Raw genomic sequence first — 21,281 nt, 5'->3', positions numbered from 1 at the left:
ATGCAGAACAAATGCTCTTAGAAATGAGCTGTGGCCTTTCCCCTGTGGCCATCCATATCCTCCAACATGCTGGGAGGGTTTTAGCAATCTTAGGGCTGCCATACATCTAGATTTTCCTGTGCATTTCCAGGATTTCAAATGCGGAATTGACGTCTGGGGGAATTTCTGAAAGGCGGTGCTTTGTCCTTTTGTCCTGAATCTTAGGCAAGTAAAAGCAAACACAACACAACACAACAACTTTTAGGGTTTCCTAAAAAAAAAGCTGAACAATTTTGGGGGTTTCCTAAAAGCTCAACAATCCGGGGGTTTTGAAATATGGCAACCCTAAGTGCAACATTATTATTTTTTCTTTTACCCAATCAGTATTTTTTGACGTTTCCAATGATTTTTAATGGATCTCCTGTTCATTTTACCCTTATATGTTGTCCTCTGCCTTTCTATACATTTCACAAAGATGTGAATTATAAATTTTGTAAATAAATAATTAAAGGTGCCACACCAGGTTTGCCAGGCTGCCGGTCCACATGGTTACAATCATCTGCTGGTGTGTATGGCCAGTGTGAACCCGCCCACTTCCCCAGCAATGTAGCATAGTGACTTCACCTTGAAGTTCCATCAAGATTTTATTAAAAGGTCTTGATGACAAAGGAGCCGCGGTGTTTGTACATCAATGTATAGGAGTCTTTAAGGTGGTGCTAACCAGATCATTGCGTTAATTCACACCTCTTTTATTTCATCAGGTGGTTCATCATGGTCTCCATCGGCACCATTGTCGAGAACTTCTACCCCGAACTCAGGGTCTGGTTCTTCCGGAAACCCATTTACCTCTTTCCATATGGAGTACTTCATATCCCAGAGAGCTTCCACCATGTCCCAGATGACCGCTTTTTCTTCCTGGAGGTCTTGGTCATTATCCCTCAAAGCTATATACTCTTCCCAGAGGGCCATTTTGTCTTTGGATATGGCCATGTCCTCTTCCCAGAAGGTTTTGTCCTTCTTCCAAAATGCCTTGCATTCCTTCCAGAAGGCGTTGTTCTTCTCTTCAATGGCTTCTATCTTCTCCTGGATGGATTTGTTCTTCTCACGCATGCCTTTGTTGGCTTCCTGGTACTCCTTGTTCTTAATCTGGAAGGCTTTGACAGCTTCTCGAAATGATTCATTCCTTTCCTCCAAGGTAACAATCTCCTCCTCTATTGTCTTGATCCTCTGCTGGAGTGCCTCAATCTTCTCCTGAAAGGTCTTCACCTGGTCCTGAATTTCCTTCTTTTTGGTCTGGAAGGCCTTGATCTCAGCCATGAAAACCCTGCTCTCCTCTAAGAAGCTCTTGATCTCATCCATGAAGCCCTTGTTCTTCTTCTTGAAGGCATGGATCTCCTCCCACAAAGCCTTGGTTTTGTTATCATCTCGGAAGGTCTGGATCTCCCTCCGTAGGCGTTGGCATTTCTTCCAGAATATCCTGATTTCCTCTTGAAGTGCATTTTTCTGTTCTCTCAGTTGGCGATATACGAACTGGCTCTTCAAGGTTCTGGGGATATGGTTCATATGGTGCCAGCTCTCCCGCTTTGCAGAAATGTCTGCACAGTTAAGAGTGACATCCAAATGTTTCTCCCCGTCCTCCATCTGATCACAGCTGTGTACAGAGAAATACATGAGTGAGTGGCCTAGAAGGGGAGGTTGTGTTGCCCACTGACTCAGAGGATACAAACTTGGAGGAGACTGAGTCACCGCAAGGAACTTTACCTTCCAGCTTGGAAAGTGGAAACTTGGTTGCGGAGGAGGACCCCACCACCAGCCCCGGTTCACACTAGGCGGGGAGCGATTGAGGTTCTCCAATCTCAGCCCCTGATGAGTCTCAGGGTCCATTTGTGCAGCCATCACCCCAGGGTTTGGTTCACCTCTCCAAATGCAGGACCTTCTCAAGCCAGCCATTTCAGGAGGAAAGATCATGACAGGGGAATTAAGTGTTAGGGGCTGGTGCACAATGTATTGCAATGTATTGCTGGACCTTCCTGTTGCCACTGTGAGAACAGGCTGTTGGGTCCCTTCCAACCCTACAACTCTAAATTCTATGAAAAATGAGATTAGAGAAATCCATGGAGGATGAAGCCATCAGTGTCTACTACTGATGGAAGCTATGTTACCCCCATTATCAAAGGCAGCATATATCTGAATACCAGTTTCTTGAGATCAGAAGTAAGAGAGAGCTCTTTGTGATCATGTACTGCTTTTGGGCTTCCCAGAGGCTTCTGGTTGGCAACTGTGGGAGACTTGATCCTGAACTAGATAAATCTGATGCAGCTGGGCTCCCTTGATAAAGCCTTGGTGGCTTTGAATAACAAAAGAGAGAGAAAAGAACTGTCAAGATGCCTTAAATCCCTCCAAAATAAGTAAGCCTGGGACGTCCACTAACCTGCACCTCCTCCTCCTGCTATGATGAAGACCCCTTTGTTAAGAACTTCATCGCCATGGCAGCCTGAGAATATTAACAAAACAATGCCAGAACGTCTGCAGTTCTTCTGGTTCCGTCATTAGAATGCCAAGGTTGTAGCTGATGAAAATGGAACATGGGAAGCTTATTTTAGCTTATCTGCAGTCACACCATTGGTCAATCTAGCTCTGTATTGTATACACTTACTTTCAGGTAATCACCAGGGAGACACCATGGATTGAAGCTGGGATCTCCTGCATGCAAAGTGAAAGCTCTGCCACTGAGATGTAGGATCCTTCCACAAGGGTGGATTTTTAAGAGACCAAAGGTAACACCACAATGAATGTGGAGAAGTGGCTGCATCAGGTATCAGAGAGTGGTGTAGTGGTTAAGAGCGGAGGACTCGTAATCTGGTGAACCGGGTTCGCTTCCCCACTCCTCCACATGCAGTTGCTGGGTGACCTTGGGCTAGTCACACTTCTTTGAAGTCTCTCAGCCCCACTCACCTCACAGAGTGTTTGTTGTGGAGCAGGAAGGTAAAGGAGAATGTTAGCTGCTTTGAGACTCCCTAGGGTAGTGATAAAGTGGGATATCAAATCCAAACTCTGTTTTTTCCAGTGCTGGTGGAGTTTTTGCAGTGGGCAGAATGGGAAACCATAACAGGGTCACTAGCCATGGGTGGGCTTCAACCCTACAGCTGTGCAACAAAGAGTTTGGCACCTGCTTGCTTGGAACCATGTGTCTCCCTCAGGAACACCAGGAGCCTAATTTATGAAAATGGATTCATTTTGCAGAACCAGTGGTGGATTTATGTATAAGCTAAACAAGCTATAGCTTAGGGCCCCACTCTCTTTGGGGGGGTCCCCCAAAAATTTAAAGGAAAAAAACCTGGATGTACATTTCAAAAATATAAGATAAAAAACAAAATAAAACCTACGCACAGCAACAGTGTTTTGTGTTGTTTGAGCTCCTATGGTGTAAGTAATGGGCCTTGCCTGCTAGCCTGCTCCCTAAAATATCACTGGTTTGCTTATTTCTATATATAGGGTGCCTATGTTTGGTAAGATTGAGGGCACAAGGAGAAGACGACGACAGAGGGTAAGATGCTTGGACAGTGTTATAGAAGCGACAAACATGCATTTGACGAAACTCTGGGAGGCGGTGGAAGACAGGAGTGCCTGGCATGCTCTGGTCCATGGGGTCACAAAGAGTCGGACACATTCTGCATGGACTGCTTGCCTGGCAGCATGTGCAAATGAATTTAGATACCTATTAGGTCCATAGATTGCCATATAGCATATATTTGACACACACAAAAAAGTGGCAATTTGTTGTTGACAAAAGACAGCTGGACATATAAAGGGCCCCATTACCTTCAGTAGCTTAGGGCCTCATCAAACCTAAACGGCCTCGGTCCAGTATATCTGAAGGAGCGTCTCCTCCCCCATCGTTCTGCCCGGACACTGAGGTCCAGCTCCGAGGGCCTTCTGGCGGTTCCCTCACTGGGAGAGGCCAAGTTACAGGGAACCAGGCAGAGGGCCTTCTCGGTAGTGGCGACTGCCCTGTGGAACACCCTCCCATCAGATGTCAAAGCGATAAACATCTCCCTGACATTCAGAAGACATCTGAAGGCAGCCCTGTTCAGGGAAGTTTTTAATATGTGACATTTTAGTGTATCTTTCATCTTTGTTGGAAGCCGCCCAGAGTGGCTGGGGAAACCCAGCCAGATGGGCGGGGTACAAATAATAAATTATTATTATTATTATTATTATTATTATTAATCCAGCCTTGTGCAGACCCCATTGGAAATTCTATTAACCAGAATGCCAATCTAAGTTATGTGAAAGGAACAACGCTTAATCATTGCCTAACAATGGCCATTCTTGTGGAATTTGTCAGTAGATTTGATGCCAGGAGTGGGGGACGATTTCCCACCCAAGTACTGTTTTCTGTTGTGGGAAGCTTCCTATGGGCATCATACCAGTGGTGGGTGGAGCCAGGGGAAGACGTGGGTGGAGCAACAATTGTGATTCTACAGTAGGACAGAGGCAGAAGTAGGCACAGCAACAAATGGGACTTTAAATCCTCCAAGTGTCCCTATTTTCCAGGGGTGTCCCTGATTTAGAGAAGTTATCCCGGTTTCTGATTTGATCGTGGAATTTCCCGCTTTTCCTTAGGACAACCCTATTTTCCTTGGAGAAATGATGGAGGGTATGAAGTTATGCAACCCCCAAGCCAAGGAGATAAGTAACTACACAACCTTTAGAAGACATCTGAAGGCAGCCCCATATAGGGAGGTTTTTAAATGTTTGATTCTGTTTTTATATATATGTTGGAAGCTGCCCAGAGTGGTTGGGGCAACCCAGTCAAATGGGTGGGGTATAAATAATAAAATTATGATGAGATGTCTCTATTTTCATCAGAGAAAGGCTGGAGGGTATGGGACTGTAAAGTCGGCTACAATTTAGCCACACCAAAAGCCAGTGGTTTCTGCACACACAGAGAGAGAACATGTCTCTATCTTCCATTCAGGCAAACAAGAGGTATTATGTAAATGTAACAATACACTCCAGCTAGGAATAAAGCACTCAAAGAGAATATGAAGCAGGGCTGGTGAGGGGTATGGTCTGTTTCAAGGCAAATCTTAAAAAATGTAGTATAAACACTGACAACTGGGAAACACTGACTTGCGAGCGCTCCAGTTGGAGAAGAGCCTTTACCAAAGGTGTCATGGGCTTTGAAGACACTCGAACTCAGGACACAAGGGAGAAACGTGCAAGGAGGAAGGCACCCTTGGCAAATCCCCACCATGATCAACTCCCGCCTGGAAACCAATGTCCCCACTGTGGAAGGACGTGTGGATCCAGAATTGGCCTCCAAAGTCACTTGCGGACTCATTGTTAAAACCGTGTTCCTGGAAGACAATCTAACTCGGCTATGAGTGTTAGCCAAAGAAGAAGTAAGTCTGTGGAGAGTCCTGAGGATCACCATTTAGCCCCTGGAACTAAGTTTCTCCATGCCTGATTGATTAAAAGGTGCTGAGCGTTGACAGGAGACTCCTCTTCCTCTCTCAGAATTACAATTTCCACAGTGGTTTAGCAGTCAATACCTCTTCCTGGGGAACTCTGGGAATTGTAGCTCTGGGAAGGAAACAGGAGTCTCCAAATAACTCTCGACACCCTTTAATAAACTACACTTCCCAGGGTTCCTTGTGGGAAGCCATGGCTGTTCAAAGTGGTATGGTACTGCTTTAAATGTTCAGTGCAGCTGGAGCCTGAATATAAATAATGAGGGATAAATTACATTGTTGTGTGCATAATTCTGTGGATGAGATTTAATATACAGATAGCAATGGGTGATGGATGCTTCATGCTATAGGAAAAAAATAACAGAGGAGCCCTGCTGGAGCAAACCAAAAGCTTATCTAATCCCGCATTCTCCTTCCTCAGTGGCCAATCAGAAAACCTTCAGGGTGCACCAGCAGGTTTTATAGAGTAATAACTCTTTTCTACTCCTACCCCACCACCGCCAACCCAAGTTACAGGTATTCAGTAGCATTCTGACCCTGAATGTAAGCACTCAGTTTAGCGATCATGGCTGTCTCCTTTGTGGCTTTGACTAACCTTGTTTCAAAGCAATCTAAGCTAGAGGCCATTAAGTACCTCTTGTGCGAGTGGATTTCATAAAGTAATTCTGCATTATGTGAACAAATGCTCTGGCCTTTTGTCTGCCCAGATTCCGCCACCCCACAGCTTTGCAAAATGACTGCAAGTTCTGGAATTATAAAGAAGGGAGGGGGGGAATCTATGCTGAAAATCTCCCTTTTGTGCGGGAACATGTTAAATTTTATAAATCTCAGAACTGGCTCCCCTTACAAGCAAGGGATATTCTTTCTTTTTCTCAAATACAGCAGCATAATGGAAAATATAGAGGGGGGGGGGGGGACTCGCACAGCTCCAATTCACACACATTTCCAAATAAAACCACCTTTTAAAGGCATCTGCTGAACCATTGTCTCTATTGCCGAATAGGTTACTATTCTCCTGAAAAGTCCTTTGTGGGTCTACAGGCCCTCAAAAAACTAAGAGTGAATGAGTTAAGTTTTTCAGAAGCTGCAATGGACAAAGCCTTATGAAGCCAGATGGTCATGGAATATGATGAGGGCTCCTTCCACTCTGGTGCTATGACAGTAGTTTATACCTCACCCATCCAGCTAAGTTTCCCAAGCCACTCTGGGCGGCTTCCAACAAAAGATTAAAAATACATTAAAGCACCAGTCATTAAGAACTTCCCTAAACAGGGCTGCCTTCAGATATCTTCTAAATGTCAGGTGGTTGTTTATTTCCTTGACATCTGACTGGAGGGCGTTCCACAGGGTAGGTGCCACCACCGAGAAGGCCCTCTGCCTGGTTCCCTGTGCTGGACCAGTACTACTGTCTTGTCAGGATTCAACCTAAGCAGGCAGCCACCAACAGATGGCTAATAATAGATTTGCTATGAAGGTTCAAATTCTTTCCCCAAAACACATTCAAATAAGCAGGTCATAGAGTGATCCTCTGTCCAATGATTGTCCTGACTTCTGGTGTCCCTCAGAATTTACTCACAGGAGTGCAGTCCCACCACCTACGGTGACAAAACCCTCTGGAGTTGCACCCCCTCCAACAAAGGGAGGCTGTGTGGTCTTGGAGTTACAATTCAGGTAGACCAGAGTCAAAAACCACCTGTGAAAAACTTTTAATGAATTTCCACGTACATTAGCTGACAGCATCTTGTTTAGATGACCAGATTTTTTTGTCCACTGCAAGGGATCAATTGAGGGCTGATCCAAAGATTTATTTTGCAAGGGACATACTAATAGCTCCCACAGAACCTTTCTTCCCACTGGTCCATCTCCTTCTTCCAAAGTGCCATCTCAGCTGTCCAGCTGTCCAGCTCTTCTTTCCAAAGCTCTGGTTCCTCTTTCAAGACATTCCTGATGCTCTCAAAGAGATCTGTGACCTTATTCCAGAGCTTCATGTTTCGCTCCCACAAAATGGTATTTCGTCCATCTGTGCGCTTGGAGAGCTCCCTCTTCTTTTGCCAAAATGCCACCAGCTTCTCTTTCCTGAACTTGTTTTCCTTCTTGAGTCTCTCAATGGCATCACCCAGAGCCTTCTCCTTGCTCTTAAAGTCTTCAGTCTCCTTATCCATCAGGTCCATTTGGCTCCAGAGTGACCACTTGCGATTCCTCAAAAAGAGAGATTTGCATTGACAATGACATACACAATTCCCACTCCCCCAATACAGATCTAGAACTAGGTACTGAAATTTAAATAGAAAAATAAAATAATTTCATCATTTCATTTTACCTATTGCATTTATATCCTATACTTCTCAAGGTTCCTTATCTATGCTCAAGAAAGAAAGAAAAAAAGGTAATGGACGGTTAAGTCCAGTCAAAGCAAACTATAGGGTAAAGTACTCATCTCACTTTCAGGCCAAGGGAGTCAGCATTTGTCCACAGACAGCTTTCCGGGTCATGTGTCCAGCATGATTAAACCGCTTCTGGTGCAATGGAACACCATGATGGAAACAAGAGTGCACGGAAACGCCGTTTACCTTCCCGCCACAGCGGTACCTATTTATCTACTCGCACTGGCATGTTTTCGAACTGCTAGGCTGGCAGGAGCTGGGACAGAGCAACGGGAGCTCACCCCGTCGCAGGGATTCAAACCGCCAACCTTCTGATCAGCAAGCCCAAGAGGCTCAGTGGTTTACACCACAGCGCCACCTGCATCCCCCTATGTTCAAGTACAGCTGTGGTGGCTAACCTTTTTATGATTAGAAAGTCACGTAACAGCCCACTTGAATAATTTCAATCAGGCATCCCCAACCTTCGGCCCTCCAGATGTTTTGGCCCACAATTCCCATCATCCCTGACCACTGGTCCTGTTAGCTAGGGATCATGGGAGTTGTCGGCCAAAAGATCTGGAGGCCACAGGTTGGGGATGCCTGGTTTCAATCAACAACCTCTTTGCAAAGGCAAAGAGGAATGAAGGCCTGCTACAAGGAGCCAGATCCACGACAGGTGCTGGGGGAGTGGGGTGGCACTTCCTTGGACTTCAGGGGAGGGGATCCTCATCTCACACCCTGCACCAAACACCAGCTGCAACACTATACTCAAATAAATATAACCTGTTCACACCTGCTAGGGCCTCTTGAGTCTTCCTTATGGCTGTGTTGACAAGTGACTCCTGGAAGCAGGGTGTTTGAAGATCACAGATCAGAGGCTCCAGGTGTCATCTATGTCAGCCTGGTGACAGGCTGTGTCATAGTAGGTCACTGGTAACTCAGCGCTGGAGCACTGTCTCCTGTTGCTCAAAAGGATAGTGCCCCAAAACCACCCAGGGACTTTGGGAGCCCAGTGTTTTTTCCTGGAGCTGCCTCATCCTATGTCAGGGACTGGGCAGAAGACTGGGAGAAAACAGTAAAGACCTGATGAAGAGAGCACAGCAGAGGTTATATTTTCTTAGAATCCTCCGGAAAAATAATCTCACAAAGGACCTGTTGATGGCATTTTACCATTGTACTGTTGAGAGTGTATTAACTTGTGGTCTGTGTGTGTGGTTTGAGAGCTGCACGGTCAGGGGAAAAACAATGCTGTCCAGGGTTGTAAAGACTGTGGAGAGAATAATTGGGAGCACTCTTCCCACCTTGGATCAAATCTATGCTTCCAGGTGTCATAAGAAAGCTGCAGAGATAGTGCAGGATAGTACACACCCTGGAAATGATCTCTTTCAGCTTCTGCCTTCTGGAAGAAGGTACAGGGTTATAAAGACTAGGACTAGCCGGCTGAGAAACAGTTTCTATCCAAATGCGATTTTGGTTTTAAACGCAGTGTAAGGTAGTCTATGTGGGAGTATATTGTATTCAGTTACGGGGTATCAGAGTTTTTAGGGGGCTAACCAGGCTGGGACAGCTGGGATAGCAGGCTTGTTGGTTTTTGAATGTCTGATGTAGATTTTTTTCAATTTTGTTGTTCCGTATGGGACAATGACAATAAAGATTATCATATTGAATGGTGGAGATCACCTCCCCAGTCTGACTCTTCCAGAGGAGAAGAAGACAGTTTAGATTTACAACAGGGGTTTGAGGGAACTCACAGCTCAGAGGCAGATGAGGGGGAGAGTTGTGAAACAGAGAGGAGGAGGAGGAGGAGGAAGCACCGGGGGGACAACGGCTGATGGACATAGTGTTTTTTAGAAGGCATTCCAGACCCTCCATCTCCCAGAACCTAGCGAGCCTTGAAAGTAGGAGAGCAAAGAGCTCAAAGGCAGAGGGCTGCAACAAAATGCAGCACCCGTGGTAGAGACGTTGAGCTTGACGAATGAGGAAGTGGAAGAGACGGGGGTGTGGGGGGTGTGTGGAGATTCACTTGGGACAATGCCATTATCCAAGAGGCTGGGTTTTATAGCCTCTCTCTGTAAATACTGAGTAAAAACTGGGAGGTAAGACCATTCCTTGTCTGTGTATGTTCCTGTGTATGTCCCGGCCGTGGGAGTAGCTGGCAGCAGCCTGACACTCTATAAGCCAGTGATAGGGAACACCCAAGTTGGAGGACCAAACCTCTCTGTCTGGCTCTCAGGGCTGCCCCAAGGTCCCACACCTCATTGACTTTGCTTTCCACCCTCCTGAGTGCTTCTGCCTGGCTAGGAGGCACTCTTGAATGCTGATAATGCCTCTTGTTTGCTGGATGGAAGGTAGAGAGAAGAAGAAGAAGAGAAGAGTTTGGATCTGATATCCCGCTTTATCACTACCCGAAGGAGTCTCAAAGTGGCTAACATTCTCTTTTCCCTTCCTCCCCCATAACAAACACTCTGTGAGGGTGAGTGGGGCTGAGAGACTTCAGAGAAGTGTGACTGGCCCAAGGTCACCCAGCAGCTGCATGTGGAGGAGCGGAGACGCGAACCCGGTTCCCCAGATTACGAGACTACAACTCTTAACCACTACACCACACTGACTCTCTGTGGTGGGCACATGTAGAAGCTGGCCTACTATGCAAAGGGAAAAAGAACAGGCTTTTGTTGCCCTGCCCAGGTGGCCTCTAGAAGGTTCCCCAAAAGGGATTCCAACCCCTGCTCTGGAAAAGGTTCCCTACCCTTCCTTCATGATACTAGAACTTGTGGACATTCAATGTTGGAAGATTCAGGAGAGATAAAAGAAAGTACAGCTTCATTGCAGGGCAGAGATAAACTATGGAACTCTCTGCCACAGGAGGCAGTGATGGAGACCAACTTGGATGGCTTCAAAAGAGGAATGGACAAACTCATGGAGGAGAAGACGACTATGCATGGCTACTAGCCAGGATGACCATGCTCTGTCTCCACAGCTGGAGACAGAAATGCTTCTGAATGCCAGTTGCTGGAAACTGCCAGAGGGGAGAGGGCTCTTGGGTCTTGCTGACTGGCTCCCCGCTAGGGCATCTGATTGGCCACTGAGAGAAAAGGATGCTGGACTAGATGGGCCATTGGCCTGATCCAGCAGGCTCTTCTCATGTTAGGGAACATCAACAGTTTTTAGCTGTTTGTTGTTGTTTGGTCATTTAGTTGTGTCCAACTCTTCGTGACCCCCTGGACCAGAGCACGCCAGGCACTCCTGTCTTCCACTGCCTCCCACAGTTTGGTCAAACTCATGCTGGTAGCTTCGAGAACACTGTCCAACCATCTCGTCCTCTGTCGTCCCCTTCTCCTTGTGCCCTCCATCTTTCCCAACATCAGGGTCTTTTCCAGACAGTCTTCTCTTCTCATGAGGTGGCCAAAGTCTTGGGGCCTCAGCTTCAGGATCTGTCCTTCCAGTGAGCACTCAGGGCTGATTTCCTTCAGAATGGATAGGTTTGACCTTCTTGCAGTCCATGGGACTCTCAAGAGTCTCCTCCAGCACCAGGTTTGTAGCTAAGCATCCCAATACCTTACTGAGTTGGACAATGGGAGTGAAGGGGGGGGGGGGACATAGACACAGCACTGGGCAGGGTGGAGAGGTTTAACACTCCAAATTCAACCCACTGCAATTCCCGGACTGCAATTCCTGCATTGCAGGGGGTTGGATTAGATGGCCCTCCAACTCTGCAATTCTTTGATTCTGTAATTCTATGTATGTGACTGCCCACCAATAGAATTATCCAGGTGTTATGTACTGAGCTGAATTCTAGAACAATAGGATCCAGAATGCAGCAGTTTGATTGGTCTGCAGGAGCCACCCAATGCAGCTGAAGGTGGAAGTGAATCAGTGACCTGATTGGCCTGCAGGAGCAGCCAATCATGCTTCTGGAGGAAGTGAATCTGCAATCTGATTGGCCTACAGGAGCAGTCAGGATTAGCCAATCATGCAGGGCCCATTGTGTAAATAATGTATATATAGCTAGACATTTTGGGGAAAGTTTCATTCATTGCTACTACGAGCTGAATAAAGAGCATGGAATTCACACTCGACTCTGAGTATATTTCACCAGGCAACTTATCAAAACAAAGAAACATCACACAGTGTTTGAAAGTACTGTAATAAAAACAATAAAAGAAGGATTAAAGCACCCAACAACATAAAAGTTTCCTTCTGGCACAGGCAAACACCTGGCAACTGAACTTAAAGCTCTGCCAGAATATAATGAATTAAAAAAGATGTTTAGATATACCTTTCCCAAAAACCCTGAAGCATTTCTGCTAGGTTTGATGGAAAAGGAAATTGCGAAGATAGACCAAAGACTATTTATGTACGCCACAGTAGCAGCGAGAACTTTAATGGCCCCAAAGTGGAAGTTGCAGGAGTTACCAACGATTGTGGAGTGGCAGGTGAAGATGATGGACTTTGCAGAATTGGCCAAGCTGGCCTGCAGGATTCGAGACCAGGAGCAAATTTATAGTATATTTGAATAATAATTGCAAAATAATTGCAAAAAATTCAAGACACTAGCAGGATTGAAATAAATCCTGCAAGGTGGACAATAGAGTTAAAGAGCTAAAATGTGAGATAGGACTTGAAAGCGGAAAACCTGCTAAAGGGACGGAGGGAAGTCATAGGTTTGGCAGAGCAGAAAGGAATTGTGTATGTCATTGTATTGTTGAAGGATATATATATATGATAGAAGAGCTAAAGTATAACATTTGATTAAAATCAGCTTAAACCAGTGAAGGCCAAGGGTTCGTTTTATAACGCAAGGTCAAAGTGCATTGTCAGGGTGGGCACTCTGTCTGCATAAGACATTCTGAGATGCTGGAATGCTGATTGGGTGTTGGATAGGAGGGCAATGAAATGAACATTTTGTTGCAGGTCATCACTACACCAGGTGATGTGGGTGGCGCTGTGGTCTAAACCACTGAGGCTCTTGGGCTTACTGATCAGAAGGTCAGCGGTTCGAATCCGCCCGACGGGGTGAGCTCCCGCTGCTCTGTCCCCGCTCATGCCAACCTAGCAGTTCAAAAGCATACCAGTGCAAGTAGATAAATAGGTACCACTGTGGAGGGAACGTAAACAGCATTTCCGTGTGCTCTGGTTTCTGTCACTGTGTCCTGTTGCACCAGAAGCGATTTAGTCCTGCTGGCCACATGACCCAGAAAGCTATGTGTGGCCAAACGGCGGCTCCCTTGGCCTGAAGGCGAGATGAGCGCCGCAGCCTCATAGCCGCCTTTGACTGCACTTAACCGTCCAGGGGTCCTCTTCCTTTTTACCTTACACCAGGTGGCAGTGAGTTCCAAAATTTCAGTGCATGTCATACAAACGGGGACTTACCCTTTCCTGTTCTGAACACCCTGTCAATCAGTTTCACTGGATAACCTTCACCATAGAAACATGGACCTGGGTTTTTTGGGGGGGAGAGGTCCAAACTTCACATTCAAAGCTAAGATTGAGAAATTGGTAAAATTCAAATATTTGAGGAGATTCTCCTTTTCTGCCTTAGACCTGTGCCATTGCAATCAGGGCTGGATTTAGGTTTGATGAGGCCCTAAGCTACTGAAGGTAATGGGGCCCTTTCTATGCCCAGCTGTCCTTTGTCAACAACAAATTGTCGCTGTTTTTTGTGTTGAATATATGCTATATGGTAATTTATGGATCTAATAGGTATCTAAAGCCATTTGCACATGCAGAATGCAGGCACCCTATATATAGAAATGAGCAAACCAGTGATATTTTAGAGAACAGGATAGCAAGTGGGGCCCATTACTTACATCACAGGCGCCTAAGCAACACAAAACACAGTTGCTGTATGTAGGTTTTATTTTATTTGTTTTTTATCTTATATTTTGGAAATGTACATCCAGTTATTTTTCCTTTAATATATTTTGGAACCCCCAAGAGAGTGGGGCCCTAAGCTATAGCTTGTTTAGCTTATATGTAAATCGGGCACTGTTTGCTGTAAATAAAGGTAAAGGGACCCCTGACCATTAGGTCCAGTAGCGGACGACTCTGGGGTTGCGGAGCTAATCTTGCTTTATTGGCTGAGGGAGCCGGCATACAGCTTCCGGGTCATGTGGCCAGCATGACTAAGCCGCTTCTGGCAAACCAGAGCAGCGCATGGAAACGCTGTTTACCTTCCCACCAGAGTGGTACCTGTTTATCTACTAGCACTTCGTGCTTTCGAACTGCTAGGTTGGCAGGAGCAGGGACCGAGCAACGGGAGCTCACCCCGTCGCGGGGATTTGAACCGCTGACCTTCTGATCGGCAAGTCCTAGGCTCTCTGGTTTAACCCACAGCGCCACCCGTGTCCCTTTTGCTGTAAATACCCTGGAGTAAATTACAGTAATTCACAAGACAGCTACACAGAGCAAATGACTGCAAATCTCGGCTTGCAGGTAAGATACACAAGGTGCCCCCTGCTGCTTGTTGATGTAACATTTCAGTGATCCTCTTGATGGAGTGTTAACATGTTTATCCGAGCGACCCCCACCCTGGCGTGACATTTATCGCATGCTGGTATCTACTGCTGCTAAACATTTAGCTCAAAAAGGCTCGTTTGATGCATCTCCACATTGGGCCCTGCACTTAACGAGAGCCTGTCACAAGGTGGTTAAGTCCAGCAAATTGAGTGATCTTGACAGCTGTCTTGTTCTGTAGCTCTTTTCCCAGGTGTTCCGGGCATGATAACCGGATCTTTGCTTTCACTACAAAAGTAAACTGAATTACAGCAAGAGAGAGAGAGAGAATGAGAGAAAAAGAAACAACACTGGGTGCTGTCCTGGCTATTGGCACTACCATAACCTTTGATCATTAGTACCAAGGCACCAAAATCCATCCCCTTCCATTTTGGCTCAGTGGTAGAATCCATGCTTCATGGGCTGAAGGTCGCAGGTTCAATCCCTGGCACCTCCAGTTAATAATAATAATAATAATAATAATAATAATAATAATAATAATAATAATAATATATTTACACCCTGCCCACCTGGCTGGGTTTCCCCAGCCACTCTGGGCGGCTTCCAGAAAAATATTAAAATACAATACAGTGGTACCTCAGGTTATGAACTTAATTCATTCCGGAGGTCCTTTCTTAACCCCAAACTGTTCTTAATCCGAAGCGCGATTTTGCTAATGGGGCCTCCTGCTGCTGCTGCACCGCTGCCACGTGATTTCCGTTCTCATCCTGGGGCAAAGTTCTCAACCCGAGGTACTACTTCTGGGTTAGTGAAGTTTGTAACCCAAAGTGTTTGTAACCTGAAGCATTTGTAACCCGAGGTACCACTGTAATTCATCAAATATTAAAAGCTTACCTAAACAGGGCTGCCTTCAGATGTCTTTTAAACATCAGATAGTTGTTTATTTCCTTGACATCTGGTGGGAGGGTGTTCCACAGGGTGGGCACCACTACCGAGAAGGCCCCCTGCCTGGTTCCCTGTAGCTTTGCTTCTCGCAATGAGGGAACCACCAGAAGGCCCTCGGCGCTGGACCTCAGTGTCCGGGCTGAACGATGGGGGTAGAGATGCTCCTTCAGGTATACTGGGCCATGGCCATTTAGGACTTTAAAGGTCAGCACCTTTAAAGCCCTAAAGCTGGCTGACACGCCTACCTTAAACCCTAGGGACCCAATACCAGTCAATGTAGACAAGGAGTGGAGAACCTTTGACTCTCCAGCTTGTTGCTGAACTACAAGCCACAGAGGCAAAAATGGCCACAGCAACAGATGTGAACCATAGGCTGGTTTCTTTTTTGCACACACCACTCTTGTCCTCCATTCAGGCAAGCAAAGGGCCTTCCCAGAACTCAGGGACACATTCCAGCAGGGCAAAAACTCATCCGAGTTGCCAAGCAAGGGCCAGTAATGGGTGTGTTCTGGGCAGAAAGGGTGTGGCTTAGAGAGAGTTCCAAAAGGCCGGTAGAGAAGACTGGAGACTATATTTGGACCCTGGGCTTGGATTGGATAGCCATCTGTCGGGGATTCTTTAACTGCAATTCCTGCTGGAGTTTGGACTTTATCAACGACTTGGATGATGGACTCAAGGGCATCCTGATCAAATTTGCAGATGACACCAAACTGGGAGGGGTGGCTAACACCCCAGAGGACAGGATCACACTTCAAAACGACCTTGACAGATTAGAGAACTGGGCCAAAACAAACAAGATGAACTTTAATAGGGAGAAATGTAAAGTATTGCACTTGGGCAAAAAAAATGAGAGGTACAAATACAAGATGGGGGACACCTGGCTTGAGAGCAGTACATGTGAAAAGGATCTAGGAGTCTTGGTTGACCACAAACTTGACATGAGCCAACAGTGTGACGCGGCAGCTAAAAAAGCCAATGCAATTCTGGGCTGCATCAATAGGAGTATAGCATCTAGATCAAGGGAAGTAATAGTGCCACTGTATTCTGCTCTGGTCAGACCTCACCTGGAGTACTGTGTCCAGTTCTGGGCACCACAGTTCAAGAAGGACACTGACAAACTGGTACGTGTCTAGAGGAGGGCAACCAAAACAGTCAAAGGCCTGGAAACGATGCCTTATGAGGAATGGCTAAGGGAGCTGGGCATGTTTAGCCTGGAGAAGAGGAGGTTAAGGGGTGATATGATAGCCATGTTCAAATATATAAAAGGATGTCACATAGAGGAGGGAGAAAGGTTGTTTTCTGCTGCTCCAGAGAAGCGGACACGGAGCAATGGATCCAAACTACAAGAAAGAAGATTCCACCTAAACATTAGGAAGAACTTCCTGGCAGTAAGAGCTGTTCGACAGTGGAATTTGCTGCCAAGGAGTGTGGTGGAGTCTCCTTCTTTGGAGGTCTTTAAGCAGAGGCTTGACAACCATATGTCAGGAATGCTCTGATGGTGTTTCCTGTTTGGCAGGGGGTTGGACTCGATGGCCCTTGTGGTCTATTCCAACTCTATGATTCTGTTCTATGACCCTTGGCAACCCTTCCAGCTTTCCAGTTCTCTGACCCTTTTTACTTCTCAGCCGAAGCACATGGTCCCTTTTCCTGCCTGTGCCGCCTGATAACAGCTCTTTTTCAGCCAGCCTCGTTCTTTCTTTTCTCTCCTTTTTGTAAAAGAAAAAAAAAAGGAGTAAAATCCAATTTACTAAACTAATGAAGGGTACCTCGTGTGGCTTTCTTTGTATTCCCGACGCTTTGCATCGGCAATGGTTTATAAGATGCATCAAAAGGCATTTGCAGGGGCGTAAGGCACTAAATTAAAATCCAGTTGTAAGCAATTTGCTTGCAAATAAGCAATAGCTGCTCCCAGACCTACTTCCCACATTATGAGAAGAAAGGGTATATTGTTTTCTCATGAAGTGAACATCCAGGCAAACGTGTGGCCTCATCCTTCTATTCTTTATCAGCAGAATGCCCATTGTTATAGGGGATTTGAGTACAGGGTTTATACCTGTACTCTGAGAGCGGGTGGATGAAAAAAGTCTCTGTGTGTGCCAAACCTCCCACCTTTCTTGTAAGATTCCAAGCATCGGGAATTGGATGGGGAGCAGATTCTTCATTCATTGCAATTCTATGCTCATTACAACACTGTCTTCATGTGCAGGATTTTAATCCCCACCCCGCCCCCAACTAATTTGAACAGCACCCATTCAGGTAGGTAGCTGTGTTGGTCTGACGCAGTCAAAATATATATATAAAATGTCCAGTAGCACCTTAGAGACCAACTAAGTTTGTTCTTGGTTTAACCTTTCTTGTGCATGCAAACTTCTTCAGATAAACTGAAACGTAACAGAAGTCACCAGACCCTTCCACGATTCGGATTCTGTTCGTAGACAGAGGTAAAGTTCTCAAACCAGGACAATATTTCCGGTTTTGCGGACTTTGTAAACCGAATCGTTCTTAAACCGGACTGTTTTTAAACCGAGGTACCACTGCATAATATTGATTGTGTTCGAATCTTCCTATTCTCAGTGTTTGATTTATAATGTAGAACACAACTACTTTATGATATGATCCTGGGACTTCCGGCTCTTGAGTCCCTCAGAACTGTTCACCAGGCTAGACTTGAATAGCAGATGGTGATGATGATTAAAAAGAGAGAGAGAAAAGGCTCCTCTTATGTTCTTAATGGCCAGCTCCCCATTTCCAGAAACGCTGGGGGGGGGGGGGGAATAATTCAATGACTCGGCTACATTAGTTAAAAATAAAAATAAAATCTGTTATACATGTGTTATAACCCTCTGACACCAGACGACACTGTAGAGCTGAAACCGGAACTCTATGAAATTTCCCATTGTGAGCTTTGACATGTCCCCCCCCCCCCCCCCGGCAGATAATTTTTAGAGCGTTTTTAATAGCTGTGTCGATGCAGCCCTAACTTAGCTATTCAAGACTAGCCTGGCAAAGAGGTCTGGAGGATTCAAATCCTTGCACATTATTTAGAGACATTTTCGTTGGCCCATTGCAGTGGTTCTCCAAGGGTGTGTCGTGTGCCACACTGGTGTGGCAGAGAGGATGGCAAGTGCAGCGGTAAGACTAAAGTACAATCAATATTATATTTTGGGGGCCAATGCTTTGTGTTCTTATGTATCAGCCTTGTTTTATGCTGTCTGGCTGTCCCGTGACCATATTATAAAGGAGTTGTGTTCTGTGTTATAGCACAGCTAGGCATTGTTGCTGTTTGTTTTCCAATGTATTCCTCCTCAGTACAAAATCAGGGGTGGCATAATAATAATAATAATAATAATAATAATAATAATAATAATAATAATAATAATATATTTATACCTCGCCCTCCCTAGCCAGAGCCGGACTCAGGCTGACTAACATCAGTAAAATTACAATAAAAACAAAATGGGGGAGGGACCAATTTAAAACACAGGTTAAAAATACAATTTAAAATGCAGCCTCATTTTAATAGTAGCCCATAGATCAAAACCATAAGGGGAGGGAAACATAAGGGTCAGACTGAGTCCAAACCAAAGGCCAGGCGGAACAGCTCCATCTTGCAGGCCCTGTAGAAAGATGTCAAGTCCCGCAGGGGCCTGGTCTCTTGTGACAGAGTGTTCCACCAAGTCGGGGCCAGTACTGAAAAGGCCCTGGCCCTAGTTGAGACCAATCTAACCACCTTGTGACTTGGGACCTCCAAAGTGTTGTCATTTGTGGACCTTAAGGTCCTCCGCGGGGCATACCAGGAGAGGCGGTCCCGTAGGTACGTGGGCTTTAAAGGTCAAAACCAGCACCTTAAACCTGACCCTGTACTCCACCGGGAGCCAGTGCAGTTGGTAAAGCACTGGATGAATGTGATCCCGCGGCAAGGACCCCGTAAGGAGCCTCGCTGCGGCATTCTGCACCCGCTGGAGTTTCAGATTTTTATTCTGAAAGTGCGGCTCAGAGAAAAACGTTTGAGAACAGTTAATGAAAGGTTTACCTTGATATGGAATATGGTGTTTTTTTTCCTCCTCCTGGGCCAACACAGCTACTTTCCTGTTTCCAGGTATGCTTAGTCACTGCCCTTGGTGAGCAGCCGCCGACGGGGCATGTTTAACTCCCTTGATTGCATTTTTGGGACATGAAACCCTTGTTCAGCTCGGCTTAGCAGGAGTCCAGGGGGAAATCTGGATCCAGAAGGGAAATGCTTCTCCTGCTTCTGGCGACAGGTTGATCATGGAAATCTGCAAAAGATGCACTGCCATAAAGAGACCTGGATAGAAGAAGGAAAGGAGAAGGGAACAGGGGCACAGGGATTTCTCCTCTCTGATACTACACAGAGAGCTGCTGTCAGTCAGTGTAGACTGGGGTGGGGGGTGGGATAGAAACTTTTTTTTTCATCCCGAATGCCACATTTCCTTCCAGGCAGCGTTCCACGCCCACATTTGGGGGGGGGGCAGAAACAAAAGTGGGTGGAACAACAACTGCAAATTTGATAAGTCATTTTGAGTTGCCTTAGAAAAAAAGCAACTAACCCATTTTATTTACTTATTAACTTTATTCTTATTCTTATTATTTATTTATTGAATTGACATACCGCCCTATAGCCGGGGGTCTCAGGGCAGTTCACAGAACAAAATCAAGATATAAAACCTCAAAACACCCAATAAAAATAACAACAACGCAATAGCCTCCTTCCCCCACCACCCCCCAAAAACACACTTTAAAAGGGCATAGGATGTAAAGGAGATCAACCAAAGGCCTGGTTAAAAAGGAACGTTTTTGCCTGGAACCTAAAGGTGTGTGATGAAGGCGCCAGGCGAACTTCCCTGGGGAGAGCATTCCACAGACGGGGAGCCACTGCAGAGAAGGCCCCGTTCTCATGTTGCCACCCTCCGGACCTCTCGAGGAGGAGGCACATGAAGGACGGCCCAGAAGATGATCTCAGGGACTGGGTAGGTTCATATGGGAAGAGGCGGTCCTTGAGATATTTTTCAGGCTCTTTATCTCACCCAGGGCAGCCCAAGGTGACTTAACAACCAAAGAAACAGCCAACAAGCCCCACACAGGTACATTAAGACCAAGAGGAAAGAGAAATATCTCAAGAACATTCCACACATCCCATAATAATCATGCTTACCTTTGTTATACTAAGCTTGTTCCTACGCACACTGCAACACCCCTCTCTGTCCTCATCAAGGACCATAGCTCAGGGGTAGAACTTTTCATGTAGAAGATCCTATAGCACAGGGCTCAGCAAACTTTTTCAGCAGGGGGAAGGTCCACTGTCCCTCAGACCTTGTGGGGGGAGGCTGGACTATATTTTGAAAAAAATAATAATGAACAAATTCCTATATCCCACAAATCACCCAGAGATGCATTTTAAATAAAAGCACACATTCTACTCCTGTAAAAACACACTGATTCCCGGACCGTCCGCCGGCCGGTTTTAGAAGGCGATTGGGCCGGATCCAGCCCCTGGGCCTTAGGTTGCCTACCCATGCTATAGCATCTCCAGGTTAAGATCTGTGTTGGGTCAAAGGTGAACAGTTCTGGAAGCTCTGCAGACACCATCTGCAGACACCCCACAATTAATTGGTAGCTGTTGAAGCAATGAGCTCCTATATGTTCAGATTCACTTGCTTTGATGCTATTCTTATCTGTGGGCTTCGGTTGCTGGGCTCTGAGCCCAGAATGGGGTGCTATTCGTAAGACTTGGGTATTTGCCAGCTGTGCCCTCATCTATAGACCAGCAGAGACCCCATAGATATTGAAGCAGTTGATCAATTCTTACACAACAAAAAAACCCGGCCATCAACTTATGTAAATCTTTGTTACTAGCAAACCAATTTGATATTCAGGTATTGAGGGAGGAATGGAATAAAGAATTAGAGATCTCATTTCGACCTCACGGTGGGAAACTGTTTTAAGTGGTATAACAAGGGCATCTCTGGGCCTTAAATCAAGGCTCATACAACAGAAAATAATACTTAGAATATTCTGTACCCAATTACGTTTGTTTAAAAAGGGG

At 45.9% G+C, this 21,281-nt stretch overlaps 1 protein-coding gene across 1 annotated transcript; it reads right to left on the bottom strand.

Moving 5' to 3' along the window:
- Nucleotides 1-403: 403 nt before the first annotated feature.
- Nucleotides 404-7,627, bottom strand: LOC114584716 (uncharacterized). Its single transcript, XM_028706765.2, has 2 exons — nucleotides 7,281-7,627; nucleotides 404-1,630 (listed from the first exon to the last, which is right to left on the bottom strand). Exons 1-2 carry the CDS (start codon nucleotides 7,625-7,627, stop codon nucleotides 718-720), a joined length of 1,260 nt encoding a protein of 419 aa, XP_028562598.2. The 3' UTR covers nucleotides 404-717.
- Nucleotides 7,628-21,281: the final 13,654 nt, after the last annotated feature.

Source organism: Podarcis muralis, chromosome 14, assembly GCF_964188315.1.
Source record: "Podarcis muralis chromosome 14, rPodMur119.hap1.1, whole genome shotgun sequence".
Classification (NCBI taxonomy): Eukaryota; Metazoa; Chordata; class Lepidosauria; order Squamata; family Lacertidae; genus Podarcis; species Podarcis muralis.
Note: the sequence above shows the minus strand (reverse complement) of the source record. Positions and strands in the feature narration are given on the sequence as shown.

Excerpts from the sequence above, each read along its gene's own strand:
- LOC114584716 (XM_028706765.2), bottom strand. The coding sequence starts at position 7,627 with ATGGACCTGATGGATAAGGAGACTGAAGACTTTAAGAGCAAGGAGAAG. Across the intron at positions 1,631-7,280 it reads AGGTTCTGTGGGAGCTATTA|CTGTGATCAGATGGAGGACG; the intron begins GTATGTCCCTTG and ends CTCTGTACACAG.